At 32.9% G+C, this 20,604-nt stretch overlaps 2 protein-coding genes across 6 annotated transcripts in view; one reads left to right on the top strand and one right to left on the bottom strand.

Annotated features, from left to right (window-relative positions):
• Positions 1 to 6,069: 6,069 nt before the first annotated feature.
• On the top strand, positions 6,070 to 11,691 carry LOC125815582 (sodium/hydrogen exchanger 2). Of its 3 annotated transcripts, XM_049495086.1 has the most exons (16): positions 6,070 to 6,395; positions 6,819 to 6,852; positions 7,062 to 7,329; positions 7,508 to 7,626; positions 7,746 to 7,843; positions 8,581 to 8,640; positions 8,737 to 8,783; positions 8,865 to 9,059; positions 9,184 to 9,230; positions 9,884 to 9,950; positions 10,036 to 10,136; positions 10,441 to 10,542; positions 10,722 to 10,860; positions 10,933 to 10,995; positions 11,135 to 11,218; positions 11,323 to 11,691. In XM_049495086.1, exons 3-16 carry the CDS (start codon positions 7,156 to 7,158, stop codon positions 11,635 to 11,637), a joined length of 1,611 nt encoding a protein of 536 aa, XP_049351043.1. In that variant the 5' UTR covers positions 6,070 to 6,395; positions 6,819 to 6,852; positions 7,062 to 7,155; the 3' UTR covers positions 11,638 to 11,691. The 3 variants fall into 3 exon arrangements, with proteins under 3 accessions (XP_049351043.1, XP_049351042.1, XP_049351041.1); XM_049495085.1 differs by having other exon boundaries at positions 8,581 to 8,783; XM_049495084.1 differs by lacking the exon at positions 6,819 to 6,852 and having other exon boundaries at positions 6,218 to 6,395; positions 8,581 to 8,783.
• Positions 11,692 to 12,712: 1,021 nt separating this feature from the next.
• LOC125816242 (vesicle-associated protein 1-1-like) overlaps positions 12,713 to 20,604 on the bottom strand; it is a 150,596-nt gene continuing 142,704 nt past the window's right edge. The window contains exons 1-10 of one of the 3 annotated variants that reach the window (XM_049495825.1): positions 19,556 to 19,882; positions 19,121 to 19,217; positions 18,460 to 18,530; positions 18,295 to 18,376; positions 16,364 to 16,479; positions 16,110 to 16,289; positions 15,922 to 16,017; positions 15,230 to 15,394; positions 13,484 to 13,561; positions 12,713 to 13,059 (exon numbers count right to left, since the gene is read on the bottom strand). In XM_049495825.1, coding sequence (XP_049351782.1) covers positions 12,946 to 13,059; positions 13,484 to 13,561; positions 15,230 to 15,394; positions 15,922 to 16,017; positions 16,110 to 16,289; positions 16,364 to 16,479; positions 18,295 to 18,376; positions 18,460 to 18,530; positions 19,121 to 19,169 — 951 coding nt within the window. In that variant the 5' untranslated portion in view covers positions 19,170 to 19,217; positions 19,556 to 19,882 and the 3' untranslated portion in view covers positions 12,713 to 12,945. Of the gene's footprint in view, positions 13,060 to 13,483; positions 13,562 to 15,229; positions 15,395 to 15,921; positions 16,018 to 16,109; positions 16,290 to 16,363; positions 16,480 to 18,294; positions 18,377 to 18,459; positions 18,531 to 19,120; positions 19,218 to 19,555; positions 19,883 to 20,604 lie in introns of those variants that run through there. The other 2 variants (XM_049495827.1, XM_049495826.1) reach the window with 2 other exon arrangements.

Here is a 20,604-nt window from a genome sequence, read left to right on the forward strand (position 1 = left end):
CAAAAACATTTAAGTAAATATATGGTAGGTCATATTAACTCTGAATCAATACTCTCTCTCAAAAAAAAAAAAAAAAAAGACAGGAATAGGGGTGATTTTGGTTGAAGACAGGTTATGCTGAAATTAAATATGTTGATACTAATTATGTTGAGATTAATAATAGTAATTATAAATAATTTTCATCTCTAAATTAGTAATAATAACTTATTTCAAAATTAACAACTAAATAACGAATAAGGTAATACTACGTTTTTATTCCAAAACCATGTATGCATGTCCATCATACCAACCGACTTCCTAAAACTAGTTTGGCATGAGAGATAAGGGATAACTAATCCCAAAATTAATTTTAAATGAGCTTATATTATATTTAATTGGATTAAAAATTGCAGGATAACTTATCTCATAATTAGTTATCCCAAGATAAAAAATATTTATATCCCATATTAAAAATTAAACAATAATACTAAAATAACTAATTCCAAAATAACTTATTCTCCAACCAAACTGACTCTAAAAGTCATACTAACAAAAATATATGCCTTGAAAAAGCTAAAGTTTCCTATAAAATTGTGCAACTATGAATAAACTCATCTGCCAATAATACATAAAATAATGGAATGACTGATCTATTTTAAACATCTTAAAGAAAAACATTTAGAGAATTATGTCCCCACTTCATCAGTAGGTAGGTGTTTGTCGATAGATTTTAAATATTTTTTATTTTATTTAAAAATTGAAGTTGAAGTTTTTTTATGAGGATAAAACTGCATTTTGATTATATTTTTTTATCAAAAAAAAATCATTTAATATCATAATTCTTTTTAAGATAATATTAATTTCTTACTCATTGTTCAATATTGTATTGTAGTTTGATTGGATTAGATCAAATTAAATTTATCAACATGAATTGTAGTGCAATGATAATGATGATGTTGTATCACCATTAACTAGAGGTTTCAAATTCGAGTCTTGAGTATGAAAAAAAAATCCTATTAAAAGTGTCACTCTCAAATAAACATTGCAGTGTTTAATGCAGATTTAATCGAAGCTCCAATATCAACTTTCATATACGAAATGAAAAAAAAAACAAAATATTCCTTCTATTCCTAATTACTTGTCAACTTTTGAATTGACACACCATCAAGAAAACAATGATTGACATAATTAGTTTACCATTTTACCCTTACTAATTATGAAGTGGATGAATTAAAAATTAAAAATTTTCAAAAAATTCTATATTTTTTAAAATAATTAATTAAGAGTATAATAAATAAAAAAATTATCTTTTTTTAATTTGTCAATATAAATAAATAAAATATGACAATTAAAAAAAGAAAAAAAGACAAGTAATTAAACAAAATACAAATTTGTACTCATGGGTCAAGGATGTGCTCAATACGACAAATTTACATCATTTAATAGCCATCAATTACTAGTACTAGTCAAATAATTGTGACTCTGGCCAATCCAACTTCTACACGAAGCCATGAGGTGAGTCATATCATTGTCCAAACCACTCAATTTAATTTATTTATTTTGGTCTCAATTCATTTTATACAAATTTTGAGACTTAATTTTTTTTAAAGTTATATCTTAAATTTAAATATGTTTTCTTTAAAAAGAAAAGAAATACAACTAAAGAAAAACTCATTTAAATTGAAAGATTTGAAAGATACCACGTAAATTAAGATGATTTTTTTTAATTATCTAGTCTATTCATAGTTTAACTAAGATTCTCCAAGTTTTTTTTTAGATATTTTTAAAGTTATCAATTACTATTATTTTTCACCCGGACATCGCTCAGAGTTGCAATTTATTAGATAAAAAATAAAATTCAATTCAATCCCATAATCTTATTTTTCGAAATACAATTAGATGATAAGACCAAACAACAATATTGATGAATTACGTACATTACTTAATTACTTGATCAAATGAAAGTTGAACAAAAATATCTAATCAGATTCAATGAACAATATTCTATTGATGAACATGAGGAGATCAATGAGCCACAAGTACATTATGTTTTCTTGTGAATTTCACAAGAATCTGATTGAGGAAGTAAAATTGAAAAGGATAACATAATTAATTTCATCCAAAAGTTACGTCTCCAAATGGAACATATATAGAAGATAACTTTTAAAGGAACGTAATTGGACAACTTAACTAATAAATTAATTTAGTTGAATTGTTATATTAAAAAAAACTATCATCTGTATTTTTTTTTTAAGCAACAATATTTATTGTCGTAAAAACACTTATTGAGTTTATTGTTATTACATTTAGAATAATCACTAAGATATTTATCAGGATTTATATAAAATACGTAACTAAATAATTTGTGCAATAATTTTTTTATTTCTTTCAATGTATGAGGTTGCATGTAAAGACGACAAGTAAATATATACGGCCAAGAATTGCATAGGTGCCCCGTGAATTTTGATGCATTATTTCACGTGAATATTACAACTACTAAAAGATTATAGTTGCAAGCTAGAAAGTTGTTCTTTTGTTCTGCTTTTCTTTTATAATCGTGGTGTCTGAATTAATTTTTATGCATCTCAATTGATTTCACAAATATTTATCATATTTTACTAAAAAGAAATATTAGATAACTTTGTTCACCCGAAGCTAACATATGTCAAGAATCGCCTAGTATTTTATTAAATTATTTAGTGTGGAAGCTGTATAATGTTCAAGTACATTTGAAAAGAACAATGGTCTAAATTGAGAATAAAATTGACATTTACTACTAGGTTTATGTCGGCAGCTATCTTAGGAAAACGTCAAGAAACATTTTTTTGTCACAATGTCAGCAGAATATACCATTATTGTAATATTCTTTACATTATTATGAAAATTGAAAACGATTTAATTTGTAATTATTTTATTTGTTTAATTAGGTATAGAGTAGGGGCCCTTATCTTCGGCGAAGTGATAAGCTAAATATAACAGATGAAGTTGATAAGACGACACAACATTTAAAATTGTTACATTTGTGATGAAAAGATGGATATCAATAAAGTATGTAGATAAGAGCAAGTACATTTCGTGTTCAATCCTACAACAACAATAATAACACATTTCGTTAAGAAATATCTCGAGAAGCATTTCGAGTTCAGTCTAATTCTATTTCTTTTCGTTTCACTTAAAAAAGGAAGGATCCCAAAGAATTGATCTTTCTTTTCGTTGTTAAATCTCTCTTCAATCAAAAGATCCTTTCAATTGGCTAGAATCCATTGCTTGAACAAAACTAGATCTTGTGAAATTATTTTGAATATTTGACGATATATTTTGTACATTACTAAAAGATCAATTTTTAATCTAATTAGAAAACTATGATTCATAAAAATGAAGGAACTAAAGAATCATTTGATCACGAGAATTATTTACTTTTGTTCAAAATAATTCATTTCAAATATATTTTTAAATTCCATCTTCATATAATTTAAATAAAGTGTTTTTTTTTTCTCTCTTAACAACAAATTATTATAACAAAACATAAATTCATTTTCCACTCTAATTTCATAAATTATGGACAAACACCTACTATTAAAAAAAGTTACATTAAAAATTGATTGAGATATAGTTGCTCTTGCTCATCAGAGTTGCTATCATATACGTAGCCTTTTTTATTTTATTTTTTATGATAGATTATCTTCTACGTTTCATTTTTTTGTTTAGAGGAACCAGAATAAAGTGAGTAAGATGGAATTCTTATAACAATTATAAATAATTCTTATTTTAAAGTATATGAATTAAAGAAATTAATAATTTGATTTGACATAAGATGCTATAATACTTTAACATTACTTTAGACCCGATACATAACATCACGAGTCAATTTGGTCTCGTCATGTACGAATTCATTTTAATTTTCTTTATTATTATAATATTTTTTATTTCAACGTAAAATGTTATTTTATTTATTGAAAAATATAAGTTACTTTATAAAATATTACTTTCTCCAACACACTTTAAAATAAAGTAACATTTGAGGGGCAATGACCGATAAGTGAACTCACTTGGGCTCAGTATATATTTCTTAGGGGTCGTTTGGTTTGAAAATGAGTTATGATGGGATAAGTTATGTTTGAATAAGTTATATTGGGATTAGTTATGATGGGATAAGTTGTGTTGGATTATTTTTATTGAGTGTTTGGTTTGTTGTATTCAAAATAATAAATTTTAAGAACAATTTATTTGTTTACAAAAATGCCCTTCATTAATGTAAAAATTGATATAACAAAAGGGTTGAAAGAGACATTTTTGTCATTTACCTATTTTATCCCGGGATAAGTTATCCCGGAATTACTATACCACTCAAAGAGAGAGATAACTTATCCCGATACTAATTATTAATCCCGGGATAAGTTATCCCGAACTTGCCAACCAAACAACAAAATAAGCGGTACTATAATTTAATCCCGGGACTATATGGTATTATCCCTCACACCAAACGACCCCTTATAGTATTAGTCATTATTAGAGTTAAAAGATACTTTTTCCGTCCATTTTTATCATTCCACTATATTATTTTAGGATATTCAATAATATTTGCTAGTTTATAAAATTAATAATTAATCTATCATTTTATACATATTTTACTCGTGCTACTAAAAACTATTCGTTTTTTAACGTTTAGATGACTTCTACTATTTTAATAAGGGTGAATTGGTAAAAATATCGCTATCATTTACTGTTTCTTAATCTCTGTATCAAATCAATAATGAACAATGAACATAGTGAGTTTATACTAGGAGTGTGCAATATTCGGATTAAACCGAATAACCAAACCAAACTAAACCGAAATTTTATTTGGATTGGTTTTTTGGTTTGGTTTTGGATTTTAAAAGATAAAAACCGAAAAAGCAAAAAAAACCGAATTATATATATATATACTGCGTGGAGTCGCGTGGTGTGCCACATAAGTCAAAAGGTGTACAAAATTACAAAAAAAATGAGTTCAAGGGGGTAATAGGACCTTAATTTAGCTAAGATGTGTCTCTGGGATTTCGGTCATAGTCTAGGGGGTACTTATGTCTTCTCCCTTTTATGTTTGAATTACATCTACAATAGGTATACTTATAAGTATTGTGTTTTAAGTTATACTTATGATTTATATTAGAAAGTATATTTAAGGGATTAAATATTATTACTTTGGTTATATATGTTATTAATTATTGACATAACCGAATAACCAAACCGAAAAAAGCCAAACCGAATAGAGAAAAATCAAACCAAACCAAATTTATTTTGGATCGGATTGGGTTACACTTTTACAAAACCAAAAACCGAAAATCCAAACCGAATAGTGTAAAACCAAACCAAAAAACCGAATGCACACCCTTAGTTTATACTACTATTAAAAATATTTTCAAACTTAAATGAAGTGTATTTTATCATAAAAATAATAATATACCATTAGTCACTATTAGAGTTAAATGATATGACTATCAAAGTTATTTTCAAACTTAAATACCTGCCATAAAGACATTTCACAATCATCCCAAAAAGAATAATATAAAAAAAGAATAATGCACTATTGATCACTATTAGAGTTAAATGATATTGCTATCAAAATCATTTTCAACTTAAATACCCACCTTAAAGACATTTCACAATCATCACAAAAAGGGTAGTTTGATTATAAAAAGAATAATGTGCGTATTAATTATGCGTATCATTGATATTATTTTTTAATTTATGAATGATTAATATTTGTATTAGTTACATTTTTTTATATGAAGATATGTACAATTAATATATGAAAATTTATGGTATTAATAATATAAAATATTTTAATGCATATATATTATATTATGATTAAAGATATAATTATTTCTCAAAGTATTTATTGAGGGTACCTTTTTTTAGAATTTATCATTGTATACTAATTTTAATACACTAATATATAAAAAATAATTTTTACATAACTAAAATCAGCATTATTAATACATTATATTCAATATTATTTTTTCACAAGCTCCACCAAGTGATCCTTTAGATATAAACATACCGATCTTAAAATTATGAATTTAAGTCATGAGAAAACAAAAATACAATAAAATTATATTATACAGAGAGTAAAAAGAAAAAGGAAAAGGAAGTCACGTTATTCCCGGAGTTTTCTGTTTCTGTTTCTAGAAATTTCGCGCTTCTCCTCAAAAGTAATTTTCTCTTTCTGCTCTGCTTTTTTTTTCATCCATTTTTTTTCTCCATTTTTGGAAGCAATTTCACGACGAAAACTCGAAGCAGACAAATATTTGAACTTTATTTTTGCACTTCTCTCTTCCATTTATCTTTTTCTTTTTCTGGTTTCAGAAAGTTTTGAGGATTGTAGTATTTTTTCTGCTCTGTTTTCCGGCGCCTTTCAGAATGCAATTGTATTGGTGAGTATATCCAAAAAAAAAGAAGCTGAGTATTCAAATTCTATTTTTCCGTTTTTTGATGAATTTTCTCGGAAAATGTTTGTGAAACCCTTTAATTTCATGGAAAATGATACGTACTTAACTTTTTCCGCTCATTGTAGGGCAGGAAATTCCATAGGTTAGAATTTTAAATGATCATACCCCATAAAAAAATTGGACACAAACAGTAGAAAACTATTAAAAATTTATTTTTTTTGGGTGAAAATCTTGATTTCGTAGAAAAGAATTGATTTTTGTTTTAACTTTATATTTGGTTGTTTAGAAAATCAGACAAAATTTGAAAATTGAACTGTGGAGACTTGTCATAAACATGAATGCTATGTTCTTTGTTAAGTTGGTTTCTAACAGAAGCTTTTTCAAATTTTTTTTCTTTTGTAATTACAGGTGAAAGGCACTGGAAATTTTTCTGTTTGCATTGGTGAGAATCTTGTTTTCTGTTTGGGTGTTCAGTAGATTGGAAAAACTGGGAGATTAGAAATGGAAAATTTTAAATTACATTCGTCTAGTTGATGAAAACCATTCTCTTCTGCTCCTTTTGTTCAAAGTTACTACTATATTGTTTTGCTTGGCTTCTTAGGTTTCGATTTATGTGGGATATTTTATTTCATGGAATATAGTATTATGCAGAAGATTGACATGACGGGAGCTAATAGCGATGAAAACTTGGGGAAGTTGAAAAAAAGTTGGTGAACTGTGGGTGTAATACAAAGTGGCAAAAGAGATGGCTTCTGTGCTGGCTTCTCTGTTTCCAAAACTGGGCTCTTTAGGTACTTCAGATCATGCTTCTGTTGTATCCATCAACCTCTTTGTGGCACTCCTTTGTGCTTGCATCATCATTGGTCATCTTTTGGAGGAGAACCGCTGGGTTAATGAGTCCATTACTGCCCTCATAATTGTGAGTGTCACTCATTTTCTACATAGCGGTTTTCGTGGGAAGACATGTAATGTAGATCGCGTAAAATTAAATAAAATTGAAATGACAGACCCTTGTCACCTTTGAGTTTGATTCAAATTTCCAGTTTACATTCTCTCATTTGTTTATTAACACTTACATGTATGTTCGATAATTGCAGGGTTTGTGTACAGGAGTGGTTATCTTGCTCGTAAGTGGTGGAAAGAGCTCACACCTTCTGGTTTTCAGTGAAGATCTCTTTTTCATATATGTACTTCCTCCAATCATATTTAATGCAGGGTAAAATATCATTATCTTCTCTTTTTACTTTTCTTTTTTGTGGTCCATTGCATATTTTGACTGCTAGTATTGTTCCCACAAAATTTGATTATTACATATGTTACTCTCCTCTTTTACAGGTTTCAGGTAAAAAAGAAGCAATTTTTCGTAAACTTCATTACTATAATGATGTTCGGAGCCATTGGTACCCTGGTCTCATGTGCCATTATATCATTAGGTATTATTCAAAACATTCTTTTATTGGAAAAGCTCATTTTGTAAGTTTTATTGGTTAGAGAGGTCCTCCGTCAGAGAATTATTCTGCAACTGGGGTACCTAGTCAACAGATTGATGCTTGTTGTGGTTTTATCATAGCTACTGAAGGTACTTGGTTTAAAGAGTAGAAATTACACCCAGGCCAAAGTTATCTTCCATATGAGTCATGAAATTATGATGGATGAAACTGTAATGAGTTTACTGATTTCTAGTGGATCTTCTTGCTAAAACATGTTCACTAGTCAATGTGTCTGTTCCTCAAGATATTTTTTTCTTAATTGATTTTCATATGCTTTTCCACATATCAAGCTGCCTATTGGCGTGCATGATGTTTCGTGTACATGGCCTTGATAATGATAGTGAACAAACAATTATATTCCAGATGTTACGCTGATGGTAAGGAAGGAGGAGGTTATTTCAAGATGTCTCGAATTTGCTTACCTTCTATCCATCAAGCAATGTTGCAAAGCTTCTCTATTACTAGGGTAGATGTGTTTGATACCTGAAGTTTTGAGCATTTTAGTACATTCACCTAGAGTTTCTGGCGCAGACATGCTACTATGTCCTTGTTTTTTGGTAATGAAATCATCCCTATTTTATCCTGATCTTGGAATTGAATTTCAATGCAGTAGTATGTGTTAGTTTCTCGCAAACTTTGTTAATTAGTGTTTGCTGATATTTTCTCTCTGTCATGTGAAGGTGCCATTCAAACTTTCAAGAAGTTGGACATTGAATTTCTAGATATTGGGGATTATCTTGGTAATTTTTCGAAACCATTGTTGTGTTTGTTCTGTTGTTGGTTGCTTGTGTTTCTACCTCTGACCGCTCTTATTTCTCTCTCTCTCCACTTGTTAGCAATTGGAGCAATATTTGCTGCCACAGATTCCGTCTGCACATTGCAGGTACAGAAGTAGTGTCCTCATCATTGGCCAATGCTAGTGACCCAATATAATGCCCTAAAGTTCAAGTTTTTGCTGCTGCAGGTCCTACATCAGGATGAGACACCCCTCCTTTACAGTCTTGTATTTGGAGAAGGAGTTGTAAATGATGCTACATCGGTGGTGCTTTTCAATGCTATTCAAAACTTCGACCTTACGAGCATGAATCCCAGTATAGCCCTCAGTTTCCTTGGCAACTTCTTCTATCTGTTCCTTGCTAGCACTTTACTGGGAGCAGGAGTAAGCTTCACTCTGTGAGCGTGTGTAGGAAATGATGTGTCCATGATGCATCATTCATTAAATCTTTGATATTGACTTCTAGCTAGGCTTTCCCCCTCCATTTGACATTTTCTTCTTACTGCAGACTGGTCTTCTTAGTGCTTACATTATCAAGAAGCTGTATTTTGGCAGGTAATGCCTCTGTTAAGGAGTCTGCGGTAACACTTATTTCGGGTTTTCCTGCTGCAATGATGTTACAGATATGCTTTGATTACAATGAATTCAGTCCTTAATTAGTGAAGTTGCCTTAATTTCACAAGAACTTTATTATTTGTAACTAATAAATGTGGTCTTCTTGCAAGCTTGACTGTACATATATGATACTTTTCCTTAGGATGTCGCTTGACTCTATATCAGTACTTAAATTCCCTGCTATAGTTGATAGGTTATACCTATTTTATATAGTGGAGTTCTACACCTATGGTCTGTCGGAAATGTATTTTCCTGATTATTTTGCTCTAGTTAGATTTAAGATTTCTGGCCTCATTTGAAGATATATCTATTTGTCATTTATAGCAAACTAATTGGAACTTTCTGCTGTTTGAGATTGTGTTTCTAAGAAGCTTGACAGAGCCAGAACATTATTGATAAAACTGTAAACATGGTTCATGTAAAAGCTTTTCATGTTAAAGTTTTCATGTTTCATTACACTTTCTTATCTAGTGAAACTTTGCTTAGTTCCTCTCAAACTTGACGGAGAAACTTCTTGACCCATTCTTTTTCTTATTTCCGTACCTTTTCTTATTGCAATACTAGTAATGACAAGTTACTTTTACGGTCTCCAGGCACTCCACAGATCGTGAGGTTGCCCTTATGATGCTCATGGCTTACTTATCATACTTGCTGGCCGAAGTAAGATCTTCATTTTAGTACATTGGCACTTGTATTCAATATGCATGTATCTGATACTAGTGACATAATTGTTCATTGTTTGCAGTTATTCTATTTGAGTGGGATTCTCACTGTCTTTTTCTGTGGTATTGTAATGTCTCACTACACTTGGCACAATGTGACCGAGAGTTCAAGAGTCACTACAAGGTACAATTTCCTACTTTTCTGCCATGATGTTTTCCAATTTGTTCTGCCTGGTCACCCTAGTTTTGTTATGTCAAAATTATTTCATCTGCAACCTGCAACCTGTTATTTAGGTCATAACTGCCGAAACCTTCCAACAACTAAAGTAATAGCTGATCTGATTAGCTTTGACAAATAGACACACATTTATATAGCTTATCCAAATAATCATTTATATAAATGATCGCGTGTCAGCTATTACTTGTGGTAGAGAATTGACATATGTGCACATATAGCAACTAAATGTTATTGTGCTATGTTTCTGTAGGCACACTTTTGCAACTTTGTCATTTCTTGCAGAGACTTTCCTCTTCCTCTATGTCGGCATGGATGCTTTGGATATCGAGAAGTGGAAATTTGTTGGTGACAGGTATCACTTTTTTTCTTTTTCATTTTGAAATGGTTGTTAGTGATATTGCGGAAGGAGGACTTTATGTGCAAAGTACGAGAGAGATTAGTATTAATTCTTACATGGTTTACCTTCCTCCCTTTTAATTTGTTGTCATACAGTCAGTAGTCTTTATCAGGTGGTTCTTTTATTTCTTGCAGGCCTGGGTTATCAATTTCCGTGAGTTCGATACTGATGGGACTAATCTTGCTTGGGAGAGCTGCCTTTGTTTTTCCATTATCATTCTTATCCAACTTAATGAAGAAATCCTCGGAGCAAAAAATTACCTTTAGGCAGCAAGTGAGCAGTGGCTTGATCAAATTCTCTCTTATTATGTCTCATATGGATATCAGTACTAACTTTGTTTTGTAGGTGATAATATGGTGGGCAGGTTTGATGAGAGGCGCAGTGTCCATGGCACTGGCATATAATAAGGTAAACGTGCTAATCATATTCTAGGCCAGTTCAGCTGACATTGTGGGAATATCAGCCCTTATATGTACACTTCATGATACTTATTTTCACATCCTTGTATTTTTTTATGTCATGAATCATTGATCATTTGGTCATGCAGTTCACTCGTGGGGGACACACTCAACTGCAGGACAATGCAATAATGATTACCAGCACGATAACCATTGTTCTATTCAGCACAATGGTATATACTTCTTGCCTCTGCCATGATATTCTTTGTCAGTTGAACCATGCTGGTACATCCAATTCATATGTGAAATCCAGAATGCGTAAACTATTTTTTTTCAGGTATTCGGTTTAATGACAAAACCCCTTATAAGTCTCCTGCTGCCACCACAGAGGCAATTGAGTACAGTGTCATCAGGCGCAAATACTCCAAAGTCTCTAACAGCCCCACTCCTAGGCAGTCGAGAGGACTCTGAAGTTGATTTAAATGTTCCAGATCTTCCTCACCCACCAAGTTTGAGGATGCTACTTACCGCACCAAGTCATAAAGTGCATCGGTACTGGCGCAAGTTTGACGATGCATTCATGCGCCCTATGTTTGGTGGTCGGGGATTTGCTCCTCCTGCCCCTGGTTCTCCAACGGAACAGGGTCCATGATGTGCACGAGAAAAATGAAATTGATGTAAAAGAAATTTGCCAAGGGACGTCCAGTGGATCCTAAAGATTCTGTGTACGCAGATTGCTGACAGCATTATGGGCTTCACCCAGGTCCTTGGACCATTTGGTACTGCTGTCATTTACATTGCTTTAGCAAACTCTAAAACTGATAAAATGTTCATAAAATTCAGCAAAATCCTCTCGTTTGCAGTGGAGGGTTTAGGAAAGGGTGAAGCTCTGGCTGACCATGGTGAGTGTGTAAGTTAATCCTGAAAATGCTCTTCGAGATGGCAATATCTCTATTCAAACTTATTGTAAATTTTGGGCTACTTAAATGTTGCCATCTTCTTTTTGCGTGGTGTAATTTCGTGTGGTATTATATATATCCCATTTGTAATGTTTTATGAACATGAGAAAGAAATAATTGTCAGAGAGCAGAAGATAGCTTTTCCAAAAATCATTTTCATTTCTCTAGTATTGACATGAGATTGAGACTTCCAATCTTTCTGATGATTTGCCACAAAGATAGGTCATGGCTTGCCAGAATTTCATCTTTTGTTTCGTCTAGATGATGTTCTGGGAAAAAGGAGCATCTCATGTTACAATTCGAATGATTACTTTCCGATTGTATCTCTTAACAAATTATTCACCAAGGAGAGTATTACTCTTAAGTACCAACATACTTGCATTTAATTAGTTTTCAAGAATCATAGTAAAAGGACTAATCGGCCATGAGAAACCATAAACACTAATATTAAACAGAGGTACCCAAGGCAAACTCAAAGCCAAGATAGGAGACTTGAATAACAGCTGCAATGGGAAAAGAGATGTGTACCAAGAAAATATTTCCATGATAGAGCGACCTATATGATCTTTCCTGAGAAAACTAAAATATCTTTGATTAGATTAAATAAGTGAAGCACTCTTTACGCTCTTTGGCGTTCACAGTAATCGCCAAAAAGTTCTCCATACCCGCCACTACTGTTCACATGCACAACAAAAATTTTGAACATAAAATGTTAAAAGAACCCTCACAAAACCATCAATATAATTACCACTTCCAGCAAAAAGATACCCAACTCCTCTACCTGCTGCGATGATGCAGGCTTAGGTAGTAGACGGAGATTATTACACTTTATTCCATCTAAAAACAGCATTTACAACACTTGATATACTCTACTAGTCAATACAACAACATATTTGATCCTCAGCGTTAGATTGAACAGATAGGGGCTTTGTGAAGGAAAAACTGTCTATCAAGATAGACATAATAACCTTTCAGTCGCAGCGGTGTATTAAATGCTTCGATCAGTAATGCAAAAGGTAACCAAACACCATACTAATAAAGGCTACAGTAACCACATAGAGGAGCGGAAATCCAACCCGCACTTTTCTTCCGCCTTTCTTACTTGTCAACATGACCTGCAAAATCATAACACCAGAAAAAGAACACAAAAAAAGGAAGGGTTAATTAAGGACAACTTTTATAGAGCACAAGATCATGTCACAGGAGCGTCACGACTGAAATAGAGACTTCATCAGGTAAAATTTAGGGTGAGGGACTGAAACACAATTTCTCCCTCCCTCACTCCACAGATGCACATTTTGTAAGACTTAAATGGATCCGACTTATCAAGACAAGAACACAATTTGCTTGAGGTAAAGCTAGACTAGCATGGACTCAGAACAGACACAACATCCACATAACATTCTGGCTTATTATTACCCCAATAGAGATTTAGTTAATAGCATCCCAATCTTTTGAGGACTTCTACTAATGTCGTGATCTTAAATTAATAATATTAACAAAATCTTGTTTAAACCATATAGGAATCAATGAAAATACCAGTTCTCTTTGTAAGCTCTCTCTTTCTTGAGCGGTAGATTTCCTCTCCTCTGTTAGCCTTGAGATGGTGTCTTTGGCCTGCAAGAGGGTAAGGAAGGGTGAGAAACAGCATTTATCCAAACCAATTACAGGCACTAAACCTAATTGACTCATATGTTTGAACAAAAGTTTACATCCACGGGAGGGAAATATCAAACTCTATGAAGTGTTCCAGAAGACTCGAAAAATCTTCAGTAAGAAAGGTCGAGGTTGAGTTAGTTTCCAGTTTTTATTCTTTTGGCATCAAGTTCCATCAAAATGACTAGACAAGTCAGCAAACTGCGGTACAAACTAGACCCCTCTGAATTTTCATCAAGTGATCACCTTGACCAACAGATGCCAAAACTAGTACAGACTAAAATATGATAAATAAGAGGCACAGTAAAATAAGAGAAACTCATCTTGCCCGAATCCCAGTATTGATTTAAATTCCATATGTTTGATCTTACTATGTACTTTCCAAATATCCTCAAGCAACTACTCTGAACCTTATCATGTACGGGACATCAAAAAAGAAGACAGTGCTACGACATAGTTTGAGCAGCGTATTACCAAGATTCTGCTAGGAAGAAACCACCCTTCTGTACTTGCAGGGAGCTGTAACAACTAGCAAGGATTGATTCAATATTGCTAGATCAAATGCACTAACATTGAACAGAGACTCTGATTACGGAAGTCAAATCCAAGTCAGAAGATACTCGTTCAATGATGATAAATTGGGATCCACTTTACTCTGCTACCATGTTGTCAAAGGTGGTGCGGGCTTAAGCCCTGAACTGAAGCTCAAACCATGTTGAGCGCCTCATGTCGCTAAATGTGCGCTTCATTTTTGTTATCAAGGATCTAAGGCATACTTTTCCTTGCCAATGAGACTAAGAGGCGACATTAAACAAGTGATATTTCACTTTTATCATAATCTTCTTTCAATTTCTTTCTTCATATACTTGTCATTCATGCTTAGAATTATGAGTCTGGACTAAACATATATATATATATTTGTATTTATTCTGCCTTGCCCTTTTTTCATTGAAGTCTACGCTTCATTTGCGTTTTGTGCTTAAAGCCCCAACGGACCTTAAAAGCTTCTTTGCGTTTTATGCTTTTGATAACACTGCTCTGCTATCACAATTATACTTTTAACTAGCTTAGGACTCTAATCCTAATAGATATATAGTTGATAGTGCATTTAAGAGGTCTTTTTTAAAAATCGCCCAGAGAGACAATTCTGAGCAGCGGACATTAGTCAATAATACTGCTGACTGATAATCTCATGTGTCTAGGTCTGACAATTCCAGGGAACTGGTAAAAAGTTCAGTGTAAACTGCTTTTGCTGCTACCTATTTTATGAAGATCACAAGGAATTAGACAATACCCTGACATAAAGAAGTGACCAGCATATTTTGTACAAATCTTTCATCCCTGGCTTGATTGATGAAAGGTACGCCTTCCAATTTCTATATGGGTTGGTTTTAACCCCTTGATTGCACAAAATTGATTCTTGTCATCAACAACGAGTGGCATCTTTACTTAAAAAATAAAACCAGGCAATTCCTCAGCAAAGCTATATCCAGATAAAAACTGAAAACCACCAAGGGAACTGACTACATATTGTTTTTCAAATGACAGAACAAAAGTAGTTCCAGACTCTACTTGAAATAAAAAAATAAAATAAAATGAGAAGAGAAGAGAAGGTAAAAAAATTCTAACCTCACTTAATTTTCGTTCAAGTTCAATTATTTTTGACTTCATGCTTGCAACATCCTTGACTAAGTCCATCTCTTCATCATGCTTCCTCGTCTCCAACTGCGCATGCTTTCCCTCCATTTGCATGTCAGCATTTTCCTTTCTAAACTCCTTTACATTCTCATCCAGCTGGAGAAGTGTATCAACAGATAGATAAAATATATTACCAAACAGCTAACTCAATGTACATAATATAGAGCAAAACACTGGAAACACAATCAGTATCAACTTATCAAGCAGCTGTTAAAATAACTGAGAATTTATTTAGTTATATGCTAGTATAGTATGTTCTAGAATTTTTTTACTGTGTGTTTAGGTTAATAATATAGAATACTCTTCACAGTTCTGTCATAATTAGGAATATCAAGATATAGAAAGAAAATCCTTATTTGATAACTTTCCTTATTTTATGCAGTCTAAACTTGTTTTGAACTTCTATGTAAGGGGCCTTCTTGTATTGTTGAACAACTAATTCAAGACAAATTTTCTACTTTTATTTTCCATATCTTTCATATGGTTCAGTGCTCTACAATCATGCTACTTGGCCGCATTTTTACAACCAAACCCCATTGACATCTCCTGAACATACTTAGCATTACTCCATGTTTTTTCCATTTATACCAGTTTCTAAATTCTGGCTTAGATGAATAACTTACTTCCTTCGGTGTATTTTGATTGAGGGGGTTTACTTGATCTCTGGTCAACGATTCTTGGTATCTTCCATTGTGGTTATGTACTCCATTGACATCTCCCTGAAAAGATTACCATTATTTAGATTGTTGGCATTATTACCATATCAAACCACATGGTCAACAAATTCTGGTTTCCGAAGAAGATTACTTACTTCTTGATGTGAACAGATATTTTCATTACCATGTACTTGATCTTCTCGCGGTGAATCTATGTAACTTGGAAGATCACTGTGTTCTACATTGATTGGTGATAAAACAGGCGAACCAGGTGGACTGACAAGGATCACTCTCATCTTATTTTCTTGAACATATTTGCCATCATCTTTTGAAAACTACAGTTAAAGCAGTCAGAAATTGTGTAAGAGGAATGCCCTTTGAGAAATCAGATAATCCACTGAGAATATACCATGGCTGATGTAATATCCTCCTCAACAGTCTCCTCTGCCACAACTGTGCATTGAACTAAGAACTTATCCTTGCACGCCATATCAGGAGGAGGTGCCTTTTGTGCCTGCATGGTCACTGCATAAACAAATGTTAAAACCCCTATATATTGCCTATGATCAATTGATCATTATTGCTAACAGAAACAGTATATTTAGTCAGAGGATTATTTGTAATAAAATTTTCTCCACTAGGGAGAATTGATGCATCACAATATCTGTAATATATATTGTATATCATCTCTCAAACAGGAATTCTTTTTGCAGCACTACAGTCAGTATTAAAGATGGACAATCAAAGCAGGGACAACATGAGTTACGGGTTGAATTAAAATTGAACAAAGAGGCTACTCCGTTCCATATGTTCATACATTCATTAAATTAACAAACAACATGATATACAAGAGAAGGGAATGTCCCAAATACTAGCAAATAACATTACATAACCCATACCGTGATTGAAAGTGCTAAAACAAGAAACTGAATAGTGTCTCAAAGACATACAATCAATCAAAATCCATGTTGAGCAAGAAAGCAACAACACCTTGGAGCTTCAAGCAAGAAGAGATAAGTGCATGCTTCTTTGAACTAAAGCACATATTTTTTAAATCAGTAGAAAAGAACATAACAATATGGGCTTATAACATCAGAATTACAATTAACATTACTCACAAATAAAAAAAGAAGTGAATCCCGAAAACCACAGAAAAATAGAAGAAGAGCAGCAACCAAGGGAAGAAGTATAAAGAGAACTGAAGCATATCTGGAGAAGAATTCTAATACTCCGATAACCCAATTATATCCTCTCTTTTTTTTCTCTTTTTCATCTGTTAATGTCAAATTCAAATAAGCAACGGCTTCTGGCTCAATTTGCTTTGCATTTTTATATAAAATAAGTGTTAAGTTGGCTGGTTTTTGCTCAGGAACACGACTTAGCCTTGGTTCTTGCACTGAAAGCTACCTTAGCAATGCAAAACACCAAGCTTCACAGCACTGCATATTTCAGTCCTTAAGTGTGCCTTTAACCATACAAAACATTGATTTTTCTAATAACTAAATCCCCGAGGACCACTGGCACACGGTTCAAAACTCAGTAGACAATTGGTCCATCCGTGTCTACCCTTCCTCACTTAAATACCAGGCTATTGTCTGAGGCAGGGTTCCACAACCCACGACGTACACCTCACCCGCATACGTCAAATGTTGCGCCCACTAGAACAAAGCCCAAGTGCCGAGATCAGAACACTGGTTGGTTTGAACCCGTGATGTGCACCTAACCCACACATCACATGTTGCCTTCTTACCACTAGACCAAAGGCATGGGTATCACAGCATTGGTTGGTTATTCGTCTTATATGTTTTTCATGTTCAGTCTATCTAGTAATTTCTTTCTATGTAGTACATGAGCTTTCTCTAGTGAAGAAAAGGAAGAGCACCTCCATGTAAATTCCCAAAGCTTATGTAGTTTAGGCTTATATTAGCATCTGTCCTTACCATCTTCCTCACTGTTGACCCTAATACATAACACTGAACATTCAATTCTAGCTGTCAAATTCCTCTTTCGTATGAAAGGAAGACTAGGATTCTCTATCCATTTGATACCATTAACAAATAATACAAAAATGATTTATGAATTGACTCTTGCAATACTAACTATCATTCCAGACCATCATGCAGACAAGTGATCATATTGAAAAGGTTTACCTATGCTGAAGTGCTGGCAAATCTCCATTACAAGCAAAATAATGCACCAGAACTACTACTTGTACCAAGAATAATGCGACATTCTTAAGTTGCATTTACTACTAAAAGAAATTTAATGATTTGTCATAGATCAAACTCAAAACACAGATATGGATATGCATATGCTGCCATCACGAAGAATTGTTCTTACCTGTAAAATCACAGGATGCTCTTGGCTTAATAATTCCTGTATTTGGTCTAACACAATATTTCTTTGGACTGGTAGTCTTGACCTGTTAAAATAATTCCAACATGATACTTATCAATCTCCATACAATTCGAAAAAAGCACTTGACTAAAACAAAAAATACCGTACCTTAAAAGCAACATGATTTTGGGACTTATTAATTAGTCGAATAGTGCAAGAGCTTTGCTTCTTTGGTTCAACTGCAAGGAAAAAGCCAATATAACTAAATACCAATTCAGTAACAACATCCTTCCCAGAATTTATACAACAAAACTTTCATCATAAGCATGTCCCTTTCCCCACCCCACACACACAAAAAAAAAAAACTAAAATGAAAACAATGAAAAAGTGGATGCACATGAGTACTAGACCATCATGGGCGAAGCCACCTTAGGTGAAGGGTGGTTTGGTGCACACCCTTCGCCGGAAATTATATGGTGTTAGAGGTTAAGTATTAGCTATTATGACTTATGAGTGTATATTCAATTTTGCACACCCTTTTCACAACTGAGAAGAAAATTTGCACACACTTCGCATAATTCCCGACTCTGCAACTGTAAGTGTTAAGACCATAACAAGTGTAAATCGAACCAAAAGGCTCCACCTCATTAACAAAAGCTCTTATTAGAATACTTAAATATGCCTCTTATCCATACCAATGCTTTAATCTGATCAAGTGTAGTATGATTGCACAGCTCATAGTCGCTGTTATTTATTTTTTAAAACTAAACTTTGAAGCATCTGGACAACACAAGTAAGCAGCAGTAACTGGAATATGGAAAAAGCTTACACATGAACTTGAGTTCCCTTGGTGCAATTTCCACCAGGTCGGAATACATGGCTATTTTGTTATCTAAAATTCAATCCGAAGTAACAGATATCACTTCCTGCCAGCAAAAAGAAATAAAAAATAGCTAAAAACATCAATATTTAAATCCACAAAAATACACGCAACCTAAAAGTAACAAACAACAAAAAGATACCCAATACAATTATTGTGTCCGCGTAAAATCTCATAAAAATATATGCATGCCAGTAAGGAATAGGCAAATTTGATTTTGACTATAGGTAAACGCATCAAATCCAATAAAGAAAAGATTAAAAAAAAAAAAGATCAGATTGATCCGGCGATTTGATCCGGCGGTTTCATCAGGCTCATGATTCAGCGTCAATAGAAGAAACGAAATCGTTTATAAATCGGAATTGAGAGAGAGAGAGAACTCACCGGAGCTTCCAATGGCGAAGAAAATGAATAATGATAATGAAAGAGGAATCAATCTTGGAATTGAATATAGCGTAAATATAACACTTTTGGACCTCCTCTGTTCGTTCCTCTGATCAATGGTGTCACCTCTCTCTCTCTCTCTTTCTTAGAGATAAACAAATGATGCAGAGAGAGAGAAAGCAACGTGCATTGTATGCATAGATAAATCGATGAACCCTAGGATATGAAGAGGAGAGAGAGAGGGAATTTTTTTTGGTTGTTCGGTGATCAGAAACAGAGAGAGAGAGAGAGTAGAGGGGGAAGTGTGAATTGCGTAAGAGGGTTCACTAAAAGGGTCCGAAGTGGGGGCTATGAACCGGATCGCCTCTTTATATTCGTTATTTCATAAGAATTTAAGATGAGTTGTAGGTAGTACTTATATATAGAAGAATAAGCTAATAAAAAAGTACTATAAATAACTTTTGAATAAATTAATAATTTATTTATTAATCATTTTGATTGAGCTAAATTCAATTTAACTTGTCCATATAACACCCTTAAACTCGAATATCACAAGCAAAATAATTGTGGCTCATCTTTTTAAAGAAAATAAAATACTAAGTGTGAAGCTCAAAGGGAATGGAGATCCAAGATATATTTTTTCTAAATTGTTAGTATCACTTGTCAATCACATTTGACAAAGTGTCTTATTTATTCAATGATCTAATCAAAAGCAGCAGAATTATCCGCAGTGAAAGTGATAATGGATATTTGAAGTTATACCATGTAATATTTAATAAATATATTAGGCAAGATATTATAAAAATGACATATAAAGTCGGATAATTTTTTTACATAAAAATTTATATGTCACATTATAAGTATACCTTATTCAAATTAATGGATATCAAAATATTAAATCAGCTCCTGCTTATACGCGCTTTGAAACTTAAAAGGACCTTTTTTATACACATCATAAGCATATACCAATAACGACATAAAAGAAAAATAAAGCAAGAATTTTTTTATTTTCTCATTATTTGATGACTTTATTTTTAAATTTTGTGTCC

This window comes from Solanum verrucosum, unplaced genomic scaffold (genome assembly GCF_900185275.1).
Source record: "Solanum verrucosum unplaced genomic scaffold, falcon-dt-bn FXZP01000261.1, whole genome shotgun sequence".
Classification (NCBI taxonomy): domain Eukaryota; kingdom Viridiplantae; phylum Streptophyta; class Magnoliopsida; order Solanales; family Solanaceae; genus Solanum; species Solanum verrucosum.